Consider the following 27,197-nt stretch of genomic DNA (forward strand, 5'->3'; position numbering starts at 1 on the left):
ACACACCATCCGCATAGCCTGGCCTCGCACACACCATCCGCATAGCCTGGCCTTGCGCACCGCCTCCCCCCCCCCCCCATCTGCATAGCCTGGGCTGTGTGAAGGGGGAGCAGCCACCCTTTGTCCGTGTAATAGCTTTGCTGATGCTATTTAGGGAAGAATGCACATTCCAGTGCTCCTCTCCTGCTCAGCAGCACAATATGGGGGATATTGATGCTCCAGCTTCCACTTTTGATTTCCCCGCCTCCGGGTGAATTACTGACATCATTGAAGTGGGTGCGGTTATGCTAATTCCCTAACAGCCATCCCCGGCACTGCATGGATCAAATGAAACACTTTAATTTGAGCATTTTCAACTTTAGATTATTCTAAATGTGCCACTTAATTTTTTGGTCCTGAAACTTGACATGCAGCACTGAACGACAGTTTTACGTGACCGTGCCAAATTTCAGATCAGTGCTTCAAATAAAATTTGAAGTGTAGCCCCTCAGACACCATGCCCATCTCTATCTAAGGGATAATGGCGGAATACCGAGAGCTGCAATGTGAGAAGCAGCTCTAAGTAACACAGACTTGCATATGAGCTGAGTGAACTCCTAGTGCCTGTACATCAGTGAGAGTCTGATAAATAAAGGGCAATATTATAAGAATGACAGACACTAGCAAGGAGCAATGGTGGAGCTGTATGAAGCAGTGAAAAGAGTGGAGAAGTGAGTCAGTGGAGAAGTTGTAGATGGCAACTAATCAGCAATGAGGTAACATTTATCAATTGCATTGTAATAAATTATCTGGAGCAGCTGATTGGTTGCCATGGGCACCTTCTCTACTCTTTTCACTGCTTCATACATCTACCTAATATCACAAAGTACTGTGCGGGAGTGGATAAGTAGATGTAAATAATAGTTTTAATGTATTTGAGTAATCATTTAACAGAGAGCATTTTGGAATAGAGGTCAGGCGACAAACTTATGGCCAGATTTATCAAGCCCTAGAGAGTGATACACTGCACGGTGATAAAGTGCCAGCCAATCAGCTCCAAACTGTCATGTTACATGATAGTTAGGAGCTGATTGGTTTGCACTTTATCACCATCCACTTTACTGACGTCCAAGGCTTGATACTATAAATGTGGGCATTAGGGCATTTGCTCTGTACAATCATCACCTGTATCCGCATAAGAAAACACTCTGCTGTAAAGCATAAGAGAGGAACCCCCGCTGTCACTAGCTGCCCACACCCATAAGCTAAAGTAGGCAGGGTAGAGGAAGGCATCAGCGAGGAGGTGAGCTGCCTCATACCAGCTATACAGTGCCAGGGCGTCACAAGTGCAAAGCACATAAAACAATTGTCTACCAGAGCTGGGGTTTTCTTCTATTTATGTGAACACCCACTTTGGGCTGTAATTTATGAGGCGCTGACACTGCTCAGCAGATTGGACCTCCAAAATACCTGGCATGTAAAATTAGCAAATTTGTCACATGCCCCTCTGGGCTAAAGGTCCCTGGTGCAACTATCCCTGGAGAACAGTTGTCTTACACAAATGGCATGGGTCGCCCAGCAAGGTACAGCTGCTCTTAAAAGGAGAAAGATGCGTTTAAAATATTAACAATAGAAGCAGAACTAGAAATTCCTTTACCCGTAAATCATTTTGAGAAAGTTACTTTCTGCAGTGTGTCCTGCAGAATATAAGACTATGGGGCAGATTCAATTAGCGGCAGTGTTTATCGTGCTAGTAAAGCTCTGGGTTTAACGCCGGAGCAATTCAACTATTATGCAAATTCCCTGCACAGTAAGTCCCAGAGGGTGCATGTAACACATTATGTGCACCCTCTGCAGCTTAACACACAGGGACAGCATTAACTGATCGCATCAGGGAACTGAATCTGCTCTTATGTGTAACTGTGTTATCATATGCAATTTTCTTAATATCCTATTGTTCTTCACATTATTAGAAGGGAATAAACCATACAATGACTAGTTTGGCACTCTCGATACCCATTTATTATTAGAACAAAGCTGGAGTGGACTGTAAAAAATATTTTCATCCGAGTCACTTGTCGCAATCCTTTCTACCCACCCACGATAGTTTTCCTTACACCCTCTTAGCAGTATGTACAGCAAAATGCATATTCAGCTAATATTTATAATTTGTGGACATATAAACTATATTCAAGTATCCAGATGAGAGGACTGTTCTACATCAGGAATATATTAAGTATAAAATAAAAATAACCCTTTCATAGCTGGAGTGATCAGATCAAGAACAATGCTCCATGATAGCTAGTCTCTTCCACAATACTGGGATTCATAGAAGACAAAGTTTTGACACGGTTTCTCTTTGTTGTTCCTTTTGGTATAACCCTATGGCCACAGTTCAGAAATGGAGTGCTGCTGTCATTTCTCCAGGAGTTGCTCCATTTTGGGGTTGATGAAGGAGAATCCCTGGAAGGCTGTCTGGTCTATTGAATCAATAAGGTGTTTGTCACTGAAGGATAGTCGTGGCTTCTCACTGAGGAACTCACGGTCAAAGTTGGTATAGTCACTAGGAGATTTCTGGGAAAAGACACAAATGGTGATACTTTAGAAATGAATTGGCATACAGAATGGGAAAGACGTGTGAATGATGAGAGCTTGCGTAGAATCTTTATGTAACATGACATGACTGGTGTGAAAGACTCAGGGGCGGAGGAGAGGGATGTGTGCAGGCCCCGTCCACTCTGGCAGCGCAGTACAGTCTACTGTGCCTGTTTCCGGGAACATGGCACTCGTGCTATGATCCTGGAGACTTCACTACTGCACAAATCTACGGCAAAATAGCCACCATGCCATTTTCCCTGTGATTTCTGTCTGCAGCACTAGCCATTGTCACCATTCTTTACGGATGGTGTAATGGTTAGTATTATTGCCTCACTGCACTGAAGTCGTGGTTTGTTTCCCGCCACGGCCCTAACTTTGTGGAGTTTGTATATTCTCCCCATGAATGGGTGGGTTTTGCTCCGCTTTCCTCCCACATTCCAAAAATATACTGGTAGGTTAATTGGCTCCCAGCAAAAAAACAAAACAAAAAACTTTAAACCTAGTGTATATGTATATGGGCAGACTAGATGGGCCAAATGGTTCTTATCTGTCGTCAAATTCTATGCTTAGAAAAAAAAATAAGAATTTACTTACCGATAATTCTATTTCTCGGAGTCCGTAGTGGATGCTGGGGTTCCTGAAAGGACCATGGGGAATAGCGGCTCCGCAGGAGACAGGGCACAAAAGTAAAGCTTTTCCGATCAGGTGGTGTGCACTGGCTCCTCCCCCTATGACCCTCCTCCAGACTCCAGTTAGGTACTGTGCCCGGACGAGCGTACACAATAAGGGAGGAATTTTGAATCCCGGGTAAGACTCATACCAGCCACACCAATCACACCGTACAACTTGTGATCTAAACCCAGTTAATAGTATGAGAACAAAAGGAGCCTCTGAAAGACGGCTTCCTACAACAATAACCCGATTTTTGTAACAATAACTATGTACAAGTATTGCAGAATAATCCGCACTTGGGATGGGCGCCCAGCATCCACTACGGACTCCGAGAAATAGAATTATCGGTAAGTAAATTCTTATTTTCTCTATCGTCCTAGTGGATGCTGGGGTTCCTGAAAGGACCATGGGGATTATACCAAAGCTCCCAAACGGGCGGGAGAGTGCGGATGACTCTGCAGCACCGAATGAGAGAACTCCAGGTCCTCTTTTTGCCAGGGTATCAAATTTGTAGAATTTTACAAACGTGTTCTCCCCCGACCACGTAGCTGCTCGGCAGAGTTGTAATGCCGAGACCCCTCGGGCAGCCGCCCAAGATGAGCCCACCTTCCTTGTGGAATGGGCATTTACATATTTTTTGCTGTGGCAAGCCTGCCACAGAATGTGCAAGCTGAATTGTACTACAAATCCAACGAGCAATAGTCTGCTTAGAAGCAGGAGCACCCAGCTTGTTGGGTGCATACAGGATAAACAGCAAGTCAGATTTCCTGACTCCAGCCGACCTGGAAACTATATTTTCAGGGCCCTGACAACATCCAGCAACTTGGAGTCCTCCAAGTCCCTAGTAGCCGCAGGTACCACAATAAGCTGGTTCAGGTGAAACGCTGACACCACCTTAGGGAGAAACTGGGGACGAGTCCACAGCTTTGCTCTGTCCGAATGGACAATCAGATATGGCTTTGTGAGATAAAGCCGCCAATTCTGACACTCGCCTGGCCGAGGCCAGGACCAACAGCATGGTCGCTTTCCATGTGAGATATATCAAATCCACAGATTTGAGTTGTTTAAACCAATGTGATTTTAGGAATCCCAAACTACGTTGAGATCGCCCAGTGCCACTGGAGACATCAAAAGGGGGTTGTATATGCAGTACTCCCTTAACAACTTCTGGACTTCAGGAACTGAAGCCAATTTCTTTCTGGAAGAAAATCGACCGGTCGAAATTTGAACCTTAATGGACCCCAATTTGAGACCCATATACACTCCTGTTTGCAGGAAATGTAGGAATTAACCTAGTTGAAATTCTTCCGTGGAGCCTTCCTGGCCTCACACCATGGAACACATTTTCACCTAAGCAGTGATAATGTTGTGCGGTCACCTCCTTCCTGGCTCTGACCAGGGTAGGGATGACCTCTTCCGGAATGCCTTTTTCCCTTAGGATCCGGCGTTCACCCGTCAACGCGGCTGCGGTAAGTCATGGAACAGACATGATTCTTGCTGAATCAAGATCCTTTCTAGTATCTCTTGAAGTTCCGGGTACCAAGTTCTTCTTGGCCAAACCGGAGCCACGAGTATAGTTCTTACTCCTCTCCTTCCTATCATTCTCCATACACTGGGTATGAAAGGCAGAGGAGGGAACACATACACCGACTGGTACACCCACGGTGTTACCAGAGCGTCCCAGCTATTGCCTGAGGGTCTCTAGACCTGGCGCTTCATGTGGGACGCCATCATAACCACCTTTGGTCTTTCCCAACGGTTTACAAACATGTGGAAACTTCCAGATGAAGTTCCCACTTTTCCGGGTGGAATTCATTCATGCTGAGGAAATCTTCCTAGTTGTCCACTCCCGGAATGAACACTGCTGACAGTGTTATCACATGATTTTTCGCCCAGCGAAGAATCCTTGCTGTCATTGCCCTCCTGCTTCTTGTGCCGCCCCGTCTGTTTACGTGGGCGACTGCCATGATGATGTCCTACTGGATCAGCACCGGTTGACTTTGAAGCAGAGGTCTTCCTAGGCTCAGAGCATCGTAAATTGCCCTTAGCTCCAGTATATTCATGTGGAGAGAAATCTCCAGACTTGACCACACTTCCTTGGAAATTTCTTCCCTGTGTGACTGTTCCCCAGCCTCTCAGACTGGCATCCGTGGTCACCAGAACACAGTCCTGAATGCTGAATGTGCTGCCCTCTAGAAGATGAGCACTCTGCAGCCCCCACAGAAGAGACACCCTTGTCCTTGGAGACAGGGTTATCCGCTGATGCATCTGAAGATGCGATCCGGACCATTCGTCCCGCAAATCCCCCTGAAAAGTTTTTGCGTGAGATCTGCCGAATGGAATCGCTTCGTAAGAAGCCACCATTTTTCCCAGGACTCCTGTGCATTGATGCACTGATACTTGGCCTGGTTTTAGGAGGTTTCTGACTAGGTCGGATAACTCCCTGGCTTTCCCCTCCAGGAGAAATACCTCTTTCTGGACTATGCCCAGAATCATTCCTAGGAACAGCAGACGTATCATCGGAAAACAGCTGCGATTTTTGGAATATTTAGAATCCACTCGTGCTGTCGTAGAACTACTTTAGATAGTTCTTTTCCGACCTCCAACTGTTCTCTGGAAACTTGCCCCTTTCAGGATATCGTCCAAGTAAGGGATAATTAAGATGCCTTTCTTCTTTTAAGAATCATCTTTTCGGCCATTACCTTGGTAAAGGCCCGGGGTGCCGTGGATAATTCAACGGCAGCGTCTGAAACTGATATTGACAGTTCTGTATCACGAACCAGAGGTACCCTTGTTGAGAAGGGCAAATTTGGACATGGAGGTAATCCTTGATGTCCAGGGACACCATATAGTCCCCTTTTTTCCGGTTCTCTATCACTGCTCTGAGTGACTCCATCTTGATTTGAACCTTTTTATGTAAGTGTTCAAAGATTTCAGATTTAGACTATGTCTCACCAAGCCGTCTGGCTTCAGTACCACAATATAGTGTGGAAGACTAATACCCTTTTCCTTGTTGTAGGAGGGGTACTTTGATTATCACCTGCTGGAAATACAGCTTGTGAATTTTTTCCCAATACTGCCTCCCTGTCGGAGGGAGCCGTTGGTAAAGCAGGCTTCAGGAACCTGCGAGGAAAAAATGTCTCGACTCTCCAATCTGTACCCCTGGGATAATACTTGTACGATCTAGGGGTCAACTTGCGAGTGATCCCACTGCGCGCTGAGACTCTTGAGACTACCCCCCCACCTCACCTGAGTCCGCTTGCACGGCCCCAGCGTCACGCTGAGGACTTGGCAGACGCGGTGGAGGGCTTCTTTTCCTGGGAAGGGGCTGCCTGCTGCAGTCTACTTCCCTTTCCTCTATGTCTGGGCAGATATGACTGGCCTTTTGCCCGCTTGCCCACATGGGAAACGGAAGGATTGAGGCTGAAAAGACAGTGTCTTTTTCTGCTGAGATGTAACTTGGGGTAAAAAGGTTGGATTTCCCAGCTGTAGCCGTGGCCCCCAGGTCCGATGGACCGACCCCAAATAACTCCTTCCCTTTATACGGCAATACTTCCATGTGCCGTATGGGATCTGTATCACCTGACCACTGTCGTGTCCATGACATCTTCTGGGAGATATGGACAACGCACTTATCTTGATGCCAGAGTGCAAATATCCCTCTGTGCATCTCGCATACATATATATAGAATGCATCCTATTAAATCCTCTATATCAATAAAATATTTTTAGTCAGGGAATTCGACCAAGCCAACCCAGCACTGCATCTCCAGGCTGATGGCGATCGCTGGTCGCAGTATAACTACCGTATGTGTGTATATACTTTTTAGGATATTTTTCCAGCTGCCTATCAGCTGGCTCCTTGAGGGCGGCCGTATCTGGAGACGGTAACGCCACTTGATAAGCGTGTGAGCGCCTTATCCACCCTAAGGGGTGTTTCCCAACGCGCCCTAACTTCTGGCGGGAAAGGGTATAACGCCAATATTTGCTATCGGGGTAAACCCACGCATCATCACACACTTCATTTTATTTTATCTGATTCAGGAAAAACTACAGGTAGTTTTTTCACTCCCACATAATACCCTTTTTTGTGGTACTTGTAGTATCAGAAATATGTAACACCTCCTTCATTGCCCTTAACGTGTGGCCCTAATGAGGAATACGTTTGTTTATTCACCGTCGACACTGGATTCAGTGTCCGTGTCTGTGTCTGTGTCGACCGACTGAGGTAAATGGGCGTTTTTTCAAAAACCCCTGACGGTGTTTCTGAGACGCCTGGACCGGTACTAATTGTTTGTCGGCCGTCTCATGTCGTCAACCGACCTTGCAGCGTGTTGACATGTTCACGTAATTCCCTAAATAAGCCATCCATTCCGGTGTCGACTCCCTAGAGAGTGACATCACCATTACAGGCAATTTCTCCGCCTCCTCCAACATCGTCCTCATACATGTCGACACACACGTACCGACACACAGCACACACACCTGGAATGCTCTGACAGAGGACAGGACCCCACTAGCCTTTTGGAGAGACAGAGGGAGAGTTTGCCAGCACACACCAAAAAACGCTATAATTACATAGGGACAACCTTATATAAGTGTTTCTCCCTAATAGCATCTTTATATATATATTTATATCGCCAATTAGTGCCCCCCTCTCTGTTTAAACCCTGTTTCTGTAGTGCAGTGCAGGGGAGAGCCTGGGAGCCTTCTCTCCAGCCTTTCTGTGAGAGAAAAAATGGCGCTGTGTGCTGAGGAGATAGGCCCCGCCCCTTTTCCGGCGGGCTCGTCTCCCGCTCTTTAGTGAAGTTTGGCAGGGGTTAAATATCTCCATATAGCCTCTGGGGGCTATATGTGAGGTATTTTTAGCCAGTATATAGGTTTACATTTGCCTCCCAGGGCGCCCCCCCCCCAGCGCCCTGCACCCTCAGTGACAGCGTGTGAAGTGTGCTGAGAGGAAAATGGCGCACAGCTGCAGTGCTGTGCGCTACCTTTAGAAGACTGTCAGAGTCTTCAGCCGCCGATTCTGGACCTCTTCTAACTTCAGCATCTGCAAGGGGGCCGGCGGCGCGGCTCCGGTGACCATCCAGGCTGTACCTGTGATCGTCCCTCTGGAGCTGATGTCCAGTAGCCAAGAAGCCAATCCATCCTGCACGCAGGTGAGTTCACTTCTTCTCCCCTCAGTCCCTCGTTGCAGTGATCCTGTTGCCAGCAGGACTCACTGTAAAATAAAAAACCTAAGCTAAACTTTCTCTAAGCAGCTCTTTAGGAGAGCCACCTAGAATTGCACCCTTCTCGGCCGGGCACAAAAATCTAACTGGAGTCTGGAGGAGGGTCATAGGGGGAGGAGCCAGTGCACACCACCTGATCGGAAAAGCTTTACTTTTGTGCCCTGTCTCCTGCGGAGCCGCTATTCCCCATGGTCCTTTCAGGAACCCCAGCATCCACTAGGACGATCGAGAAATAGGATTTTAATTACCTACTGGTAAATCCTTTTCTCATAGTCCGTAGAGGATACTGGGGTTCACATTAGCACCATGGGGTATAGACGGGTCCACTAGGAGCCATGGGCACTTTAAGAACTTGATAGTGTGGGCTGGCTCCTCCCTCTATGTCCCTCCTACCAGACTCAGTCTAGGAAACTGTGCCCGAGGAGATGGACATATTTTGAGAGAAGGATATAAAAGGATAGTGGTGAGATTCCAAACCAGCACACACAAACTAGAGGAAAGCCAAGCTAACCAAACTAAACCAGGAACAGCAACCGCTGAACCAACAATACTTAACCAAGTAACAGTGCAGGAAGAAACGAAGCACTGGGCGGGCGCCCAGTATCCTCTACGGACTACGAGAAAAGGATTTACCCGTAGGTAATTAAAATCTTATTTTCTCTTACATCCTACAGGATACTGGGGTCCACATTAGTACCATGAGAATGTACCAAAGCTCCCGAACCGGGTGGGAGAGTGCCGAGGTTCCTGCAGAACTGATTGACCAAACTGAAGGTCCTCAGAGGCCAAAGTATCGAACTTGTAGAACTCAGCAAACGTGTTCGAACCTGACAAAGTAGCTGCTCGGCAGAGCTGTAAAGCCGAGCCACCCCGGGCAGCCGCCCAGGAAGAACCCGCCGACCTAGTAGAGTAGGCCTGTACAGAATTTTGGACACGGCAAACCTGCATGCCGGATAGTAAGCCTGATCCAGTGTGCAATTGTCTGCTTTGAAGCAGGACACCCAATTTTATTGGGATCATAGAGAACAAACAGCGAGTCAGATTTTCTGTGACGAGCTGTCCGCTTTACATAGATCTTCAAAGCCCTCGCCACATGCAAGGACTTTGAAGTAGCAGAGGTGTCGGTAACCACCAGAACCACAATAGGTTGGTTGAGATGAAACGCAGACACCATCTTTGGAAGAAAATGCTGACGAGTTCTGAGTTCAGCCCTATCTTCATGAAAGATCAAATAGGGTCTTTTGTGAGACAATGCCCCCAGCTCTGACACACGCCTCGCAGAAGCCAAGGCCAACAGCGTGACAGCCTTCCACGTAAGAAACTTGATGTCTACGTCCTGTAAAGGCTCAAGCCATTCAGACTGCAGGAACTGCAACACCACGTTGCGATCCCAAGGTGCCGTAGGAGGCACAAAGGGCGGTTGGATGTGCAGAACCCCCTTCAAAAATGTCTGAACCTCAGGGAGAGGAGCCAATTGTTTCTGGAAGAAAATGGGTAAGGCCGAAATCTAGACTTTTATGGAGCTCAAACGTAGGCCCACATCCACACCTGACTGCAGAAAAAGGAGAAAACGTCCCAGTTGAAATTCCACCGCAGGAAATTTCCTGTTCTCACACCAAGAGACGTATTTTTTCCAAATACGGTGGTAATATTTAGACGTTACCCCCTTTCTGGCTTGTATCAGGGTTGGAATAACCCTATCCGGGATCCCTGTTCGGGCTAGAATTTGACACTCAATCTCCATGCCGTCAAACATAGCCGTGGTAAGTAGTGATGAGCGGATTCGGTTTTACTCGGTTTTACTCGGTTCTCAAAACGGCATCTTATTGGCTCACGGATGTCACGTGTTTTGGATAGCCAATAAGATGCCGTTTTGAGAACCGAGTAAAACCGAGTAAAACCGAACCTCGCTCATCACTAGTGGTAAGTCTTGATAGACGAACGGCCCCTGTTGGAGAAGGTCCTCGCGAAGAGGTAGAGGCCACGGGTCCACTAGGAGCATCTCCAGTAGATCCGCATACCAGGCCCTTCTTGGCCAGTCTGGAGCAATGAGAATTGCTTGAACCTTTTCCCTTTTTTATTCTTTTGAGAATATTTGGGATCAATGGGAGTAGTGGAAACACGTACACCATCTGGTAGACCCATGGAGTCACCAGAGCGTCCACCGCCACAGCTTGTGGGTCCCTCGACCTGGAACAATACCGCTTGAGCTTCTTGTTGAGACGAGAGGCCATCATGTCGATTTGTGGAATTCCCCACCGAAGTGCCAAGAACCCGATCACCTCCAGGTGAAGGTCCCACTCTTCTGGGTGCAGGTCGTGTCTGCTGAAGAAGTCTACTCCCGGAATGAAGATCACGGACAACGCCACAGTGTGCCTTTCTGCCCAGAGGAGAATCCTTGTTACCTCTAACATTGCTGCTCTGCTCTACGTTCCGCCCTGTCGGTTTATGTACGTTACTGCCGTCACATTGTCCGACTGAACCTGAATGGCTTGATCTTGAAGAAGATGCAATGCCTGTAGAAGGGCGTTGTATATGGCCCTGAGTTCCAGAATGTTGATTGGAAGAATGGCTTCCTGACTTGACCATCTCCCTTGGAACTGTTCCCCCTGGGTGACTGCTCCTCAACCTCTGAGGCTTGCGTCTGTGGTTAGCAGAATCCAATTTTGAATTCCGAACCTCCGGCCTTCGGTCAGGTGAGAAGTCTGAAGCCACCGCAGAAGAGAAATCCTGGCTTTTGGCGACAGATGGATCCTCTGGTGCATGTGAAGATGTGATCCGGACCATTTGTCCAACAGAACCAGCTGGAAGGGCCTTGCATAAAACCTTCCGTACTGCAGCGCCTCGTAAGCTGCCACCATCTTCCCCAGAAGGCGAATACATAGATGCACTGATATCCGGGATTGTCTTAGAACATCCCGCACCATCGACTGGATCACCAATGCCTTTTCTAACAGAAGGAACACCTTCTGTGCCTCCGTATCCAGTATCATCCCCAGAAACGGAAGCCTCCATGTTGGTTCCAGATGAGATTTTGTTAGGTACAGAATCCACCCGTGATCCTGGAGCAGTCGGGTTGAGAGGGCAATGTTGTCTAACAACCTCTCCCTGGATGGTGCTTTTATCAGCAGATCGTCCAAGTATGGTATTATGTTCACTCCCTGTTTGTGGAAGAGAAACATAATCTCTGCCATTACCTTGGTGAACACCCTCGGTGCCATAGAGAGGCCTAATGGCAGGGCCTGGAACTGGTAGGGACAGACCTGTAAGGCAAACCTTAGATAAGCTTGATGAGGTGGCCAAACCGAAATATGAAGGTACACATCCTTGACATCCAGAGACACCAAGAATTCCCCTTCCTCTAGACCCGAGATCACCGCTCTCAGAGACTCCATCTTGAACTTGAACACCCGTAAGTACGGGTTCAACGACTTGAGATTTAAAATGGGCCTTACCGAACTGTCCGGTTTTGGAACTACAAACAGGTTGGAATAATAACCCTGACCCTGTAGCTGAAGTGGGACTGGAACAATGATCTGAGTCTGTACCAGTTTCAGAATTGCTTCCTGTAAAGTCATACTTGCTTCTTGAGAAGCTGGTAAGCCTGATTTGAAGAATCTGTGAGGTGGGAGTTCCTGAAACTCCAATCTGTAGCCCTGGGCTATAAGATCTTTGACCCAGGGATCCTGGCATAACATTGCCCATATGTGACTGAAAAGTCTCAAACAGGCTCCCACCTGCCTGACTTCCAGGCAGTGCGGTCCACAGTCATGCTGAAGGCTTAGAGAAGGCAGAACCGGGGTTCTGTTCCTGTGAACCTGCAGTTGCTGGTATTCTGGGTTTACCTCTATTGCCTTTAAAGGCCGTAGAAGAACCTTTGGTTTTGTTTTTAAACTTCGCTGTCCGAAAGGACTGCAGAGTTGGAGCAGTGTAGGCTTTTCTAGCCAGGGAGCTGTGGAAGAAAGTTATGTAGACTTACCCGCCGTAGCCTTGGATATCCACGTATCCAGTTCATCTACAAAAAAGGCTTCACCTGTGAAAGGTAGGCTTTCCACGCCTTTCCTGGAATCTGCATCCGCAGTCCACTGGTGTAGCCACAAGCCCCTGCGTGCGGACACTGCCCTGGCAGTGGTACGTGCATTGAGTAAACAAATTACCTTTATGGCCTCCACCATAAAGTTAGCAGAATCCTGTATATGTTGTAGGAGTAAAATTATCTCCCCCCTGGATAAGGAATCTAATCCATCAATTAGATTACCTGACCATTTTGCAATGGCCCTAGAGATCCATGCACAAGCTATACTGGGTCTCTGGGCCACCCCCGTAGCTGTGTACAGAGATTTGAGAGTGGTCTCAATCTTGCGGTCTGCAGCATCCTTCAAGGAAGCTGCCCCAGGAACAGATAAAACTATCTTACGAGACAGCCTAGAAACCAATGCGTCAACTATCGGTGGGTTTTCCCATTTTTTCCTATCATCCTGAGGAAATGGGAAGGATGTGAGTAACCGTTTTGGGACCTGAAACTTCTTGTCAGGATTTACCCAAGTTGCTTCAAATAGGGAATTTAATTCCTTAGCTGCAGGGAAAGTAGCTGAGAATTTCTTTTTCACATTAAAATAAGATTCCTCCTCGTCCTCTGACACCTTATCAGGGATGTGCAGGACGTCTCTAATAGCTTCCATCAGGGCCTGTATTCCCTGTGACAAAGCAGCATATCCCCCTCCCGAGTCCACCTCACCCTCCTCTGGGTCTGATACATCATCATCATCATCGGTATCAGCCTGCATGATTTGTGCCAGGGTACGCTTCAGTGGACAAATGGCAGGGGTCTGAAATGCTGGAATGACCACTGAATCTCTATTCATCACGTCATTAACAGATTGCCTTAAGTATTGCGTCTCCTTCTCATTTTGGGATAATTTATTTGAAATATTCGAAATCATCCCTTTTAATGAATCTAACCATAATGGTTCAGATCCACTAGCCTGAGAATGTGTATGATCCTGAGAACACGGCAGTGAGCCCCCAGATTGGGAGAAACACTGCTGTGCATGATACACACTCCTTTGACATAGTAAATGTAAAAGAACACACGCACATACAGTGATCAATAGGTTAAAAGCACAGTTAACCCACACCGAGCCCCCTATGGAGACACAGAGTATGATGGAGCCAGCCACACATCGCCCTTATAGCTAATTATATTGTAGCTGGGTCGCAAACTAAGCATTTGTAATAAAGGCTCAGTATTCTAATACTGCTCCCCCCTTTTGCTATGACCCCTTGGTACCGCTGAGGCAAGCTGGAGTCCTTGTGGAGGGGCTGCGCTTCCCTTCCAGTCTGTTTGTGTAGAGCTGCAGAGGGAAAATGGCGCTGGTGAGCTGCTGAATCCGCTCATAGTGAAGACCCGCCCCCGTAATGGCGCGCAGTCTTCCCGTTTTTTTATACTGGCTGATGTATGTCAGTGGGTTAGAACCCTTGTAAATAAGATTTTAAACCTACCAGTAAATCTTTTTCTCCTAGTCCGTAGAGGATGCTGGGGACTCTGTAAGGACCATGGGGTATAGATGGGCTCCGCAGGAGACATGGGCACTCTAAGACTTTAGATGGGTGTGAACTGGCTCCTCCCTCTATGCCCCTCCTCCAGACCTCAGTTAAAGAACTGTGCCCAGAGGAGACGGACAGTACGAGGAAAGGATTTTTGTTAATCTAAGGGTGAGATACATACCAGCCCACACCATACACACCGTATAACATGGAATATACCAAACCAGTTAACAGTATCAGTCAGAGACTGATCACAACTGTAACATAACCCTTATGTAAGCAACAACTATATACAAGCCTTGCAGAAATTGTACGCACTGCGACGGGCGCCCAGCATCCTCTACGGACTAGGAGAAAAAGATTTACCGGTAGGTTTAAAATCTTATTTTCTCTTACGATGACTCTGCAGCACCGATTGAGCAAACATGAGGTCCTCATCAGCCAGGGTATCAAACTTGTAGAATTTTGCAAAAGTGTTTGAACCCAACCAAGTAGCTGCTCGGCACAGCTGTAATGCCGAGACGCCTCGGGCAGCCGCCAAAGAAGAGCCCACCTTCCTAGTGAAATGGGCCTTTACCGAATTTGGTAACGGCAATCCAGCCGTAGAATGAGCCTGCTGAATCGTGTTACAGATCCAGCGAGCAATAGTCTGCTTAGAAGCAGGAGCGTCAACCTTGTTGGCCGCATACAGGACAAACAGTGCCTCTGTTTTCCTAACTCGAGCCGTCCTGGCTACATAAATTTTTAAGGCCCTGACTACATCAAGGGACTTGGAATCCTCCAAGTCACCCGTAGCCACAGGCACCACAATAGGAGGTTGGTTTATATGGAAAGAGGAAACCACCTTAGGTAGAAATTGAGGACGAGTTCTCAACTCTGCTCGATCCACATGGAAAATCAGATAGGGGCTCTTGTGAGACAAAGCCGCCAATTCAGACACCCGCCTCGCAGATGCCAAAGCCAACAACATGACCACTTTCCAAGTGAGAAATTTTAACTCCACCGTTTGAAAAGGTTCAAACCAGTGTGATTTAAGGAACCGTAACACCACGTTAAGGTCCCACGGTGCCACTGGGGGCACAAAAGGAGGTTGGATGTGCAGCACTCCCTTTACAAAAGTCTGGACTTCTGGGAGAGAAGCCAATTCCTTCTGAAAGAATATAGATAAGGCCGAAATCTGCACCTTAATGGAGCCTAACTTAAGGCCCATATCCACTCCTGTCTGTAGAAAGTGGAGAAAACGACCCAGCTGAAAATCTTCCGTCGGAGCATTCTTGGCCTCACACCAAGAAACATATTTCCTCCAGATACGGTGATAATGCTTCGCCGTTACCTCCTTCCTAGCTTTGATTAGAGTAGGGATGACTTCCCCCGGAATACCTTTCCTAGCTAGGATTTGGTGTCCAACCGCCATGCCGTCAAACGTAACCGCGGTAAGTCTTGGAACACACAGGGCCCCTGTTGCAACAGGTCCTCCCTGGGAGGAAGAGGCCACGGATCTTCTGCGATCATTTCCTGAAGATCTGAATACCAGGCCCTTCGAGGCCAATCTGGAACAATGAGTATTGTCTGCACTCCTGTTCATCTTATGATTCTCAATATTTTTGTGATGAGTGGAAGTGGAACACATAGACCGACTGAAACACCCACGGTGTCACTAGTGCGTCCACCGCCACTGCCTGAGGGTCCCTTGACCTGGAACAATACGTCCGAAGCTTTTTGTTGATGCGTGACGCCATCATATCTATTTGAGGAAGTCCCCAACGATTTGTTATTTCTGCAAAGACCTCTTTCCCGCCCTGGCGGTTTACATGCGCCACGGCTGTGACGCTGTCTGACTGAATCAGAATGGGTAGGTTGGGAAGAAGAATTTCCGCTTGTTGTAGGCCGTTGTATATGGCCCTTAATTCCAGCACAATGATGTGTAGATAAGCCTCCTGGCTTGACCATATTCCTTGAAAATTTCTTCCTTGTGTGACTGCTCCCCATCCTCGGAGGCTCGCGTCCGTGGTCACAAGAGCCCAGTCTTGAATGCTGAACCTGCGACCCTCTAGAAGGTGAAACCAATAAGGTCATTAAAAGGAATCAACATGGGTTTATGAAGGACAGATCCTGTCAAACCAACTTACTTGGCTTTTATGAAACAGTAAGCGCAAACCTAGATCAGGGTAAAGACGTGGATGTAATCTTTTTAGACTTTGCCAAAGCGTTCGATACTGTACCACACATGAGACTTATCTACAAGCTACAAGAATCAGGGCTAGGAAGCACAATATGCACTTGGGTCAAAAACTGGTTAGATAATAGGAAGCAGCGCGTTGTGGTTAATGGATCTTTTTCAACTTGGACTGAAGTGCTAAGTGGTGTGCCGCAAGGCTCAGTATTAGGACCGCTATTGTTCAATATTTTCATTAACGACCTAACAGAAGGTCTAGAGAGCATGGTGTCAATTTTTGCAGATGATACCAAATTGTGTAAGGCTATAAATACAGAGGAGGATGCCGAGTCTCTTCAGAACGACTTAGTTAAATTAGAAGCATGGGCAGCCAAATGGAGAATGCGCTTCAACACAGACAAGTGTAAGGTAATGCACTGTGGTAACAAGAACATAAATTACACCTACCTACTAAATGGGGTAAAATTAGGGGATTCTGTATTGGAAAAGGACTTAGGTGTCCTCATAGATAGCAAGCTAAGCAGTAGTACCCAAAGTAGGACTGCAGCAAAGAAGGCTAATAAGATATTAGCATGCATAAAATGGGGTATTGATGCTAGGGACGAGAGTATTATACTCCCGTTATATAAATCACTAGTGAGGCCACACCTTGAATACTGTGTACAATTCTGGGCACCGTACTACAAAAAGGATATCCTGGAGCTTGAAAAGGTACAGAGGAGGGCGACCAAACTAATTAAGGGCATGGAGACGATGGACTACAAGGAAAGGCTTGAAAGACTAGGCATGTTTACATTGGAAAAGCGGAGACTAAGAGGGGATATGATCAACATCTACAAATATATAAGGGGACAATACACAGAGCTTGCGCGGGACCTGTTTTTGGTTAGATCAACACAGAGGACTCGTGGACACTCGCTCAGGTTAGAGGAGAGGAGATTCCACACAATACGGCGTAAAGGCTTTTTCACGGTAAGGACAATACATGTTTGGAATTCCCTGCCCGAGGGAGTTGTAATGGCGGAATCTGTCAACACCTTTAAGAATGGGTTAGATAAATTGCTAATGGATAAGGATATCCAGGGGTATGGTGCATAGTCATGCATTATAGTTACTATAAATAGGGATAAAATGTAACGGCTGACAGCAGCATCAGTCAGAAATTTTAGTCAAATCATCATGCATAGGAGACCACAAATAGGTTGAACTCGATGGACAATTGTCTTTTTTCAACCTCAGATACTATGTTACACTCTGAAGCCACCACAGGAGAGACACCCTGGTCCTGGGGGACAGGCTTATTCTCTGATGAATTTGTAGATGGGACCCCGACCACTTGTCCAGAAGGTCCCACTGAAAAGTTCTCGCATGGAAACTGCCGAACGGAATGGCCTCGTAGGCCGCCACCATCTTCCCCAATACTCGAGTGCATTGATGAACTGACACTCTTTTTGGTTTTAGCAGGTTCCTGACCATGTTCTGGAGTTCCTGGGCTTTTTCCGTCAGGAGAAAAACCCTCTTTTTTTCCGTGTCCAGAACCATGCCCAAAAATGACAGCCGAGTCGTCGGAACCAACTGCGACTTTGGTAGATTTAGAATCCAGCCGTGTTGTTGTAGTACTCTCAGGGAGAGAGATACGCTTTTCAGGAGATAGTCCAAGTATGGGATAATTGTGAGTCCTTGCTTGCGCAGGAGCACCATAATTTCCGCCATTACCTTGGTGAAAATTCTCGGGGCCGTGGAAAGCCCAAACGGCAACGTCTGAAACTGGTAATGACAATCCTGTACAGCTAATCTCAGGTACGCCTGATGAGGAGGATATATGGGGACATGAAGGTAAGCATCCTTTATGTCTAGTGACACCATAAAATCCCCCCCTTCGAGGCTGGAGATCACTGCCCGGAGAGATTCCATCCTGAATTTGAACCTTTTCAAATATAGGTTTAGGGATTTTAGATTCAGAATTGGTCTGACCAAGCCATCCGGCTTCGGGACCACAAACAGGGTTGAATAAAACCCTTTTCCCTGTTGCCCTAGGGGAACCTTGATAATCACCTGCTGTTGACACAGTTTTTGAATGGCAGCTGAAACTAATTCCCTCTCTGGGGGAGAAGCTGGCAAGGCCGATTTGAAAAATCGGTGTGGAGGCACATCTTTGAACTCCAGTTTGTAGCCTTGGGATACAATTTCGACCACCCAAGGATCCAAATCCGACTGAACCCAGACCTGGCTGAAGAGACGAAGACGTGCCCCCACCGGTGCGGACTCCCGCAGCGGAGCCCCAGCGTCATGCGGTGGATTTTGTAGAGGCCGGGGAGGATTTTTGTTCCTGGGAACTAGCTGTAGCTGGTGTTCTTTTCCCTCTACCTTTGGCGAGGAAGGAAGAGCCCCGACCCTTTCTGAACTTATGCAACCGAAAGGAGTGCATCTGGTATTGAAGTGTTTTCTTTTGGTGTGGGGGAACATAAGGCAAAAAAGAAGACTTTTCCCCGTGGTAGCTGTGGAAACCAGGTCCGCGAGGCCCTCCCCAAATAAAACTTCACCCTTGTAAGGCAAAGCCTCCATATGTCTCTTTGAATCAGCATCACCTGTCCATTGACGGGTCCACAGGGACCTTCTAGCAGAAACTGCCATGGCATTGGCTCTTGAACCCAACAGCCCAATATCTCTCGCAGCCTCTCTCATATATAACGCTGCGTCCTTAATGTGACCCAAGGTCAACAAAATACTATCCTTACCTAAGGTGTCAATGTCAGATGACAAGTTATCTACCCACGTTGCAATTGCGCTACTAACCCATGCCGACGCTACTGCAGGCCTGAGTAGGGCTCCCATATGGGCATAAATTGATTTTAAGGTAGTTTCCTGCCTGCGATCAGCAGGATCCTTTAGGGCCGCCGTGTCCGGGGACGGCAGCGCCACCTTTTTGGATAAGCGCGTCAAGGCCATGTCCACCGTGGGCGAGGATTCCCACCATAACCTGTCCTTTGAGGGGAAAGGATACGCCATAATAATTCTTTTGGGAACCTGCAGTCTCTTGTCTGGAGTTTCCCAAGCCTTTTCAAATAAAGCGTTCAGTTCATGAGATGGGGGAAACGTTACCTCAGGTTTCTTTCACTTAAACATGCAGACCCTCGTGTCAGGGACAGAAGGGTCCTCTGTGATATGTAATACATCTATTATTGCAATAATCATATATTGAATACTCTTGGCCACTCTTGGTTGCAACCTCGCATCATCATAGTCGACACTGGAGTCTGAATCCGTGTCGGTATCAGTGTCTGCTACCTGGGAAAAGGGCCGTTTATAGAACCCTGAAGGGTCTTGTGACACAGTCAAAACCATGGATTGACTCCCTGCTTTATCCTTGGACTCTGCTTTGTCCAATCTCTTATGTAATAAAGTCACATTAGCATTTAACACATTCCACATGTCCAACCAATCAGGTGTCGGCTGTGCCGACGGAGACACCACCACCATCTGCTCTGTATCCTCCCTAGACGAACCTTCCGCTTCAGACATGTCAACACACACGTACTGACACCCCCACACACACTGTGATATATGAATATGGGGACAGACCCCCAATAAGGCCCTTTGGAGAGACAGAGAGAGAGCATGCCAGCACACACCCAGCGCCACTAGACACTGAAAACACAGTCCCAGCCTATACAGCGCTTTTTTATATATATGATTTGCGCCAAATAAATGTGCCCCCCCCCCCCCCCTCGTTTTTTGTCCCCTGTTACTTGGTTCAGCAGGGGAGAGTCCAGGAGCAGCTTCTCTGCAGCATGCTGTGGAGAAAATGGTGCTGGTTAGTGCTGGAGGATCAAGCCCCGCCCCCTCGACGGCGGGCTTCGGTCCCGCTCATTTTTTTATACTGGCGGGGGTTTTATAATATACTGCCTCCGCAGTATCTAACAATGGTGCCAGTGTTACGTGACGTAATTATTGCTGCCCAGGGCGCCCCCCCCTGCACCCTTGCTGTGTCTGTGTGTGTGGGAGCAATGGCGCGCAGCGCGACCGCTGCGTGGTACCTCTCTGAAGAACTGAAGTCTTCTGCCACCTTTGTCGTCTTCTTACTTCATATACTTACCCGGCTTCTATCTTCCGGCTCTGTGAGGAGGACGGCGGCGCGGCTCCGGGACGAAGAGCGAAGACGACACCTGTGTTCCGACCCTCTGGAGCTAATGGTGTCCAGTAGCCTAAGAAGCAGAGCCTATCAGTAAAGTAGGTCTGCTTCTCTCCCCTCAGTCCCACGATGCAGGGAGCCTGTTGCCAGCAGTGCTCCCTGAAAATAAAAAACCTAACAAAAGTCTTTTCAGAGAAACTCAGTAGAGCTCCCCTGCAGTGCATCTAGTCTCCTCTGGGCACAGGATCTAACTGAGGTCTGGAGGAGGGGCATAGAGGGAGGAGCCAGTTCACACCCATCTAAAGTCTTAGAGTGCCCATGTCTCCTGCGGAGCCCGTCTATACCCCATGGTCCTTACGGAGTCCCCAGCATCCTCTAGGACGTAAGAGAAAGCTAGTTTGACAGTGTGGGTATTTCATTAGTGGCTCAGCGTGCCCCTCACAGCGGGACACACGCACCGCATGTCATCCTGAGCCCTGGAGCACAGCCTGCATGTCAGCGCTGTGCTCCATACCCTTATGCCGCCATTGAAGCCGGTGACCCGCTAACCGGGACACCGGCCGTTTACTCACCACTCTTCTGTCTTTTGGCTCTGTTAGGGGTGGCGGCGTGCTGCGGGTCTGTACGCTCGCTGTGGTGGGGCTTGCGAATATGACCCGCAGGAGCTCAGTGTCCTGTCAGCGGGGAACGGGACCATTAACCCTGGAGGAGGTTAGGTCATTCCCCCCCTAAGTCCCACGAAGCAGACAGGCTGTTGCCAAACAGCGCTGTCTGAAAACAACAAACAGCAAAATAAATGTAGAAAACTCTTCAGGAGCTTCTCTAAGCGTGACCGGCTCCACCGGGCACATTTTCTAAACGGAGTCTGGTAGGAGGGGCATAAGAGCCATCCCACACTATCAAGTTCTTAAAGTGCCCATGGCTTCTAGTGGACCTGTCTATACCCGATGGTACCAATGTGGACCCCAGTATCCTCTAGGATATAAGAGAAAAGTTACTTTTCCATTCGTAAGCAGATATTTAACTAGTGCCCAGATTTATCAAGCCTTGGAGAGTGATAAATAGCACGGTGATGAAGTGCCAACCAACCAGCTCCTGTCATGTTACAGGCTGTGTTTGTAAAATGACAGTCAGACTGATTGGTTGGTACTTCATCACCGTGCAATTTATCACTCTCCAAGGCTTGATAAATCTGGGCATGAGTCTGCACTAGTTATTTCCATGTCATGTATTGAGGCTCCCCATGGTACAAGGTCTTACCATTGTCGGGTATAGGAGCACCCCAGCCACAAGACCTTACAACTGGTGTATATACGAGCACCTATGGTGGCCAATCCCGGGATCTAGGTATTTTAGACAAAAATTGCCCGGGCTCAGGAGGCTCAGACACTGCCCGGCTCCCCCTACTCCCGGCTATGCACAGCGGCGGCCTCTAACTTTACGTCACGCTGCGCAGACTGCCGCACACCGCCCGCCGCTCGGACCTCAGCGCCGGCACGCAACTCTGTAGTAGGTGGGCCCACCCTTCTACCCAGTCACATGGATATGTTATTATATGGTCTGGGCAGAGGGGCTGTAGGGCGAGACAGCAGCGGGGGACATTGCAAGGGAGCCAATCCCAGGTAACTAACCCGGGAATTCCTGGATTGAACATTTTTCAATCCAGATTCCCAGGATTGAAAAAATGGCCCCGGATTGGCCACCCTAGGAGCACCCCAGCTACAAGACCTTATCACTGTCGTGTATAGGAGCACCCCAGCTACAAGGCCATACAACTGTCATGTATAGGAGCACCCCAGCTACAAGGCCATCCCACTGTCGTGTATAGGAGCACCCCAGCTACAAGGCCATCCCAATGTTGTGTATGGGAGCACCCCAGCTACAAGGCCATCCCACTGTCATGTATAGGAGCACCCCAGCTACAAGACCTTATCACTGTCGTATATAGGAGCACCCCAGCTACAGGAACATAGCATTCAGGTATAAAGGAGCAGTCCAACTACAAGAACATACCACTCTCATATATATATATATAGAAGCACCTCAGGTACAAGAACATATTACTGTCGTGTACAGGAGCAGACCAGCTACAAAAACATACCACTTTAGGTTTAAAAGGGGGTTCCACTTCTCTCTTTTCCAAAGCTGTCCAATTGATGGTCTTGAAGAACGGATGTAGTTTGATGTTCCCAATTACACCGAGTCTCTTTGTTGAGTCCCTCTCAAACAGCTTGAATACAAATAAAAAGAAATCTAAGCACTACTTAGCCCCAGTTGTTACACAGAGACAGTCATAGTGGATAATAAATGCACCCCGTACCTTCTCCAGAATGTCTTTAGACTCCTTTGTGATCCAACGCGGATAGTGGGGAGTATCCACTCGAATGGATTCGAATAGCTCATCCTCATCATCCCCATGGAAAGGAGACTGTCCAATCAGCATCTCATACAACAGTACTCCAAATGACCACCAGTCCACAGAAAAGGTGTACTTATGTCCAAGCAAGATCTGTGGGTATAAAAGTTAGAGACTTTACATTACAAAATAAACAGAATAAAAAGTAATATGACAAGATGTCAAATTAGTTAACACTGCAACACTATTCCCTAAAATTAATATACTGAAAAGAGGAATATAAAGATGTGTCCATTCTACAGTCACAAAACTAACCTAAATAACTGAATTATGTTGTTTTTTTTGTTTTGTTTTTTAAATACCCGAAGCCTTACAAAAATGAGATTTATGGTAAGAACTTACCGTTGTTAAGGCTCTTTCTGCGAGGTACACTGAGCTCCACAGGGAATGACATTGGGGTGTAGAGTAGGATCTTGATCCGAGGCACCAACAGGCTCAAAGCTTTGACTGTCCCCAGAATGCATAGCGCTGCCTCCTCTATAACCCCGCCGCCGTGCACAGGAGCTCAGTGTTTGTTAACCAGTCCAATGCAGTAGCAGGCAAAAGAGACAACTGTTAGTAGCCACGACAGGAGAAAGTGTATACGGCTAATGCCATACCAACCCAAAGAATCTAAGTGCGTCAGGGTGGGCGCCCTGTGGTGCCCAGTGTACCTCGCAGAAAGAGATTTAACAATGGTAAGTTCTTACCATAAATCTCGTTTTCTACTGCGGGGTACACTGGGCTCCACAGGAAATTACATTGGGAAAAGCCTAAAGCAGTTCCTTATGGGAGGGGACGCACTGTAGCGGGCACAAGAACCCGGCGTCCAAAAGAAGCATCCTGGGAGGCGGAAGTATCGAAGGCATAGAACCTTATGAACGTGTTCACTGAGGACCACATAGTAGACTTGCACAATTGCTCTCGGGTCGCACCACGGCGGGCCACCCAAGAAGGTCCAACAGACAGAGTAGAATGGGCCTTTATAGTAACAGCAGCTGGACGACCAGCCTGTACATAAGCATGTGCATTAACCATTCTAATCCATCTGGCCAAGGTCTGCTTGTGAGCAGGCCAGCCACGTTTGTGAAAACCAAATAGTACAAAGAGAATTAGACTTCCTGATAGGAGCTGTCCTCTTCACATAGATACGGTGGGCCCATACCACATCCAAAGACCGTTCTTTGGAAGACAATTCAGGAGAGGCAAAGGCCGGAACCACAATCTCCTGATTAAGGTGGAAAGAAGACACGACCTTAGGTAGGTACCCGGGACGTGTTCTAAGAACCGCCGGTCACGGTGAAAAATCAGATATGGTGACTTACAGGACAAAGCACCCAAATCCGACACCCGTCTGGCAGAGGCAATAGCCAGCAGAAACAACACCTTAAGAGAAAGCCACTTAAGGTCTGCCGATTCAAGAGGCTCAAACGGAGACCCTTGCAACGCCTCCAGAACCACCGGCAAGTCCCAAAGAGCCACAGGCGGGACGTAAGGAGGTTGAACCCGCAACACACCCTGAGTAAATGTATGAACATTAGGTAAAGTTGCAATTTTTCTCTGGAACCAAACCGACAAGGCAGAAATATGAACCTTGATGGAGGCCAGACGAAGGCCCAAGTCCAGGCCCTGTTGTAGAAAGGTCAAAAGTTTGGCCGTACTAAACTTGTAAGCGTCATGATTGTTAGATGCCCACCAAGCAAAGTAAGAATTCCAGACTCTATGATAAATCCGAGCAGAAGTCGGTTTCCGGGCCTTCAACATGGTTTGAATGACCGCCTCAGAAAATTCTTTGGCCTTTAAGACGGAAGCTTCAAGAGCCATGCCGTCAAAGCCAATCGGGCTAAATCCTGATATGCACAGGGGCCCTGAACGAGGAGATCTGGGCACTGCGGAAGTAGAAGGGGACGCTCTATCGAGAGACCCTCAAGGTCTGAGAACCAATGCCGTCTGGGCCACGCGGGAGCGATCAGAAGTAGGATTCCCCCTTCTTGCTTAAACTTCCTTATTACTCTGAGCAGGAGTGACACCGGAGGGAACACGTATGGCAGCCGAAAGTTCCATGGAATTGCCAGTGCGTCCACGAACGCTGCTTGAGGATCCCTTGTCCTTGCTCCGAAGACCGGAACCTTGTGATTGTGTCGAGATGCCATCAGGTCCACATCTGGAAGGCCCCACTTGTCCATGAGGAGTTGAAACACTTCTGGATGGAGGCTCCACTCTCTGGCTTGTACGTCCTGACGACTGAGAAAGTCCGCTTCCCAGTTTAGGACCCCCGGAATGAACACTGCCGATATGGCTGGCAGATGGCGTTCCGCCCACTGAAGTATCCGTGATACTTCCCTCAATGCCATGCGACTTCGAGTGCTGCCTTGATGATTGATGCACGCCACCGTGGTGGCGTTGTCCGACTGTACTTGAACAGGTCTGTTCTGTATTAAATGCTGGCCCAAGTTCAATGAGTTAAACACCACCCGCAATTCCAGAATATTTATCGGGAGGAGAGACTCCTCCTTGGTCCACCGACCCTGAAGACAGTCTTGCTCCAACATCGCACCCCAACCTCTCAGACTGGCATCCATCGTCAGAAGGACCCAGTTAGAGATCCAGAAGGGACGACCCCTGCTCAATCGTTGGTCCTGAAGCCACCAGCTCAGTGACAGACGGACCTCCGGAGACAAGGTGATCATTTGAGACCTGATCCGATGAGGCAGGCCGTCCCACTTGGCAACAATCTGCTTCTGCGGAGGGCGGAAATGGAATGGAGCGTACTCCAACATGTCGAAAGCCGACACCATGAGACCTAGCACTTGCATTGCCGAAGCTTCAGGACTTTCTCCTGAGACAAGAACAACCTCTGGTTGTGAGTGTCCAACAACGCCCCCAGGTGCACCATGCTCTGAGCAGGGACCAGGGAAGATTTCTTCCAGTTGATGAGCAACCCGTGGGCTTGCAGAAACTGGATAGTAAGATCCAGATGGCGTAGGAGAATTTCTGGGGAATTTGCAAGGATCTACAAGTCGTCCAGGTACGGTAGGATCCTGACCCCTTGACGGCGGAGTACAGCCGTCATTACCGCCATGACCTTGGTGAAGACTCGCAGAGCTGTGGTCAAACCAAAAAGTAACGCCCGAAATTGGTAATGGAGGTTTCCAATCGCAAACGTCAGGTACTGCTGATGTGACACTGCAATGGGAATATGCAGGTAAGCATCCTGTATGTCCAGGGAGACCATATACTCCCCAGGTTCCAAGGCCAGAACAATAGAGCAAAGAGTTTCCATACGAAACTTGGAGACCCTCACAAATTTGTTCAAGGACTTGAAGTTGAGAATGGGTCGAGAGGACCCATTCGGTATCGGGACTAGGAACAGCAGTGAATAATACCCCTTGCCTCTCTGAGCCAGAGGCACCTGTACTACCACTCCTGTGCCCAGGAGGGACTGTACCACCGAATGAAGAGTGGTCCTCAACCATTCCTGGGTATACCCTAGAAGTCGGCCCCCCACCCTGGGATCCCCCAGAGGGAGGCCCACCCTCCATGTGGCAGGATTGTCAGTTTTGGAAGCCCAGGCCCGTTTGGGCTTATTGGGTTAGGAAGTACAAACCTGTTTTGGGTACGCCTGACCTTTTGCTTTCCCTGAAGAACGAAAGTAGCGAAATGAAGTACTCTTAGACTTCGGCACCGAAGGAGCAGTACTAGGTAGACATGCTGTTTTAGCAGAAGCTAAGTCAGCCACTATCTTGTTGAGGTCTTCTCCGAAAAGAATGTTTCCCTTAAAAGGGAGTACCTCCAGGGTTTTCTTAGAGTCCAGATTCACAGACCAGGACCGTTACCAGAGAATCTGGTGAGCCAAAATGGACGTAGTAGAAGCCTTGGCCGCCAGAATACCAGAATCAGAAGCCGCCTCCTTAATTTAATGAGAAGTTGTGACAATAGAAGACCGACATTGTCTAGCATGATCAGAAGCATTGGAAGGCAACTCCACCTCCAGCTCCTGAGCCTACACTTCAACAGCCTCTGCAGCCCATGTCGCTGCAATGGTGGGCATAAGCACAGCACCAGTTAGGGTGTAAATTGCCTTTAAACAACCCTCCACACGCTTATCCGTTGGTTCTTTCAGAGACGTGACCGTAATTACCGGTAGAGCTGAGGATACCACCAGCCGCGCCACCTGCGAATCCACTGGCGGGGGTGTTTCCCAATTTTTACTTCGCTCCACCGCGAGGGGGTAGCGAGCCAGCATCTTCTTGTGAGGCGTGAATTTCTTTCCTGGATTTTCCCAGGACTCCTGACGTATGTCAACTAAATGATCAGAATGAGGTAAAACTTGTTTAACCACTTTCTGACATTTAAACCTGTATGTTTGTTTAAGGGCAGCATCAGGCTCCGGGGCATCAGTAAATTGAAGAATGGTCCAGATAGCCTCCAACAAGTCAGGAACATCCACCTGTGAAACAGATTCCC

General features: G+C 48.1%; 1 protein-coding gene across 2 annotated transcripts in view; it reads right to left on the reverse strand.

Annotated features, from left to right (window-relative positions):
• Positions 1 to 1,978: 1,978 nt before the first annotated feature.
• PRKCD (protein kinase C delta) overlaps positions 1,979 to 27,197 on the reverse strand; it is a 176,467-nt gene continuing 151,248 nt past the window's right edge. For both annotated transcript variants that reach the window (XM_063940690.1, XM_063940689.1), the window contains exons 16-18: positions 22,656 to 22,844; positions 22,437 to 22,565; positions 1,979 to 2,553 (exon numbers count right to left, since the gene is read on the reverse strand). In XM_063940690.1, coding sequence (XP_063796760.1) covers positions 2,395 to 2,553; positions 22,437 to 22,565; positions 22,656 to 22,844 — 477 coding nt within the window. In that variant the 3' untranslated portion in view covers positions 1,979 to 2,394. The remainder of the gene's footprint in view (positions 2,554 to 22,436; positions 22,566 to 22,655; positions 22,845 to 27,197) is intronic.

The sequence above is a fragment of the Pseudophryne corroboree genome, chromosome 9 (assembly GCF_028390025.1).
Source record: "Pseudophryne corroboree isolate aPseCor3 chromosome 9, aPseCor3.hap2, whole genome shotgun sequence".
Taxonomy (NCBI): domain Eukaryota; kingdom Metazoa; phylum Chordata; class Amphibia; order Anura; family Myobatrachidae; genus Pseudophryne; species Pseudophryne corroboree.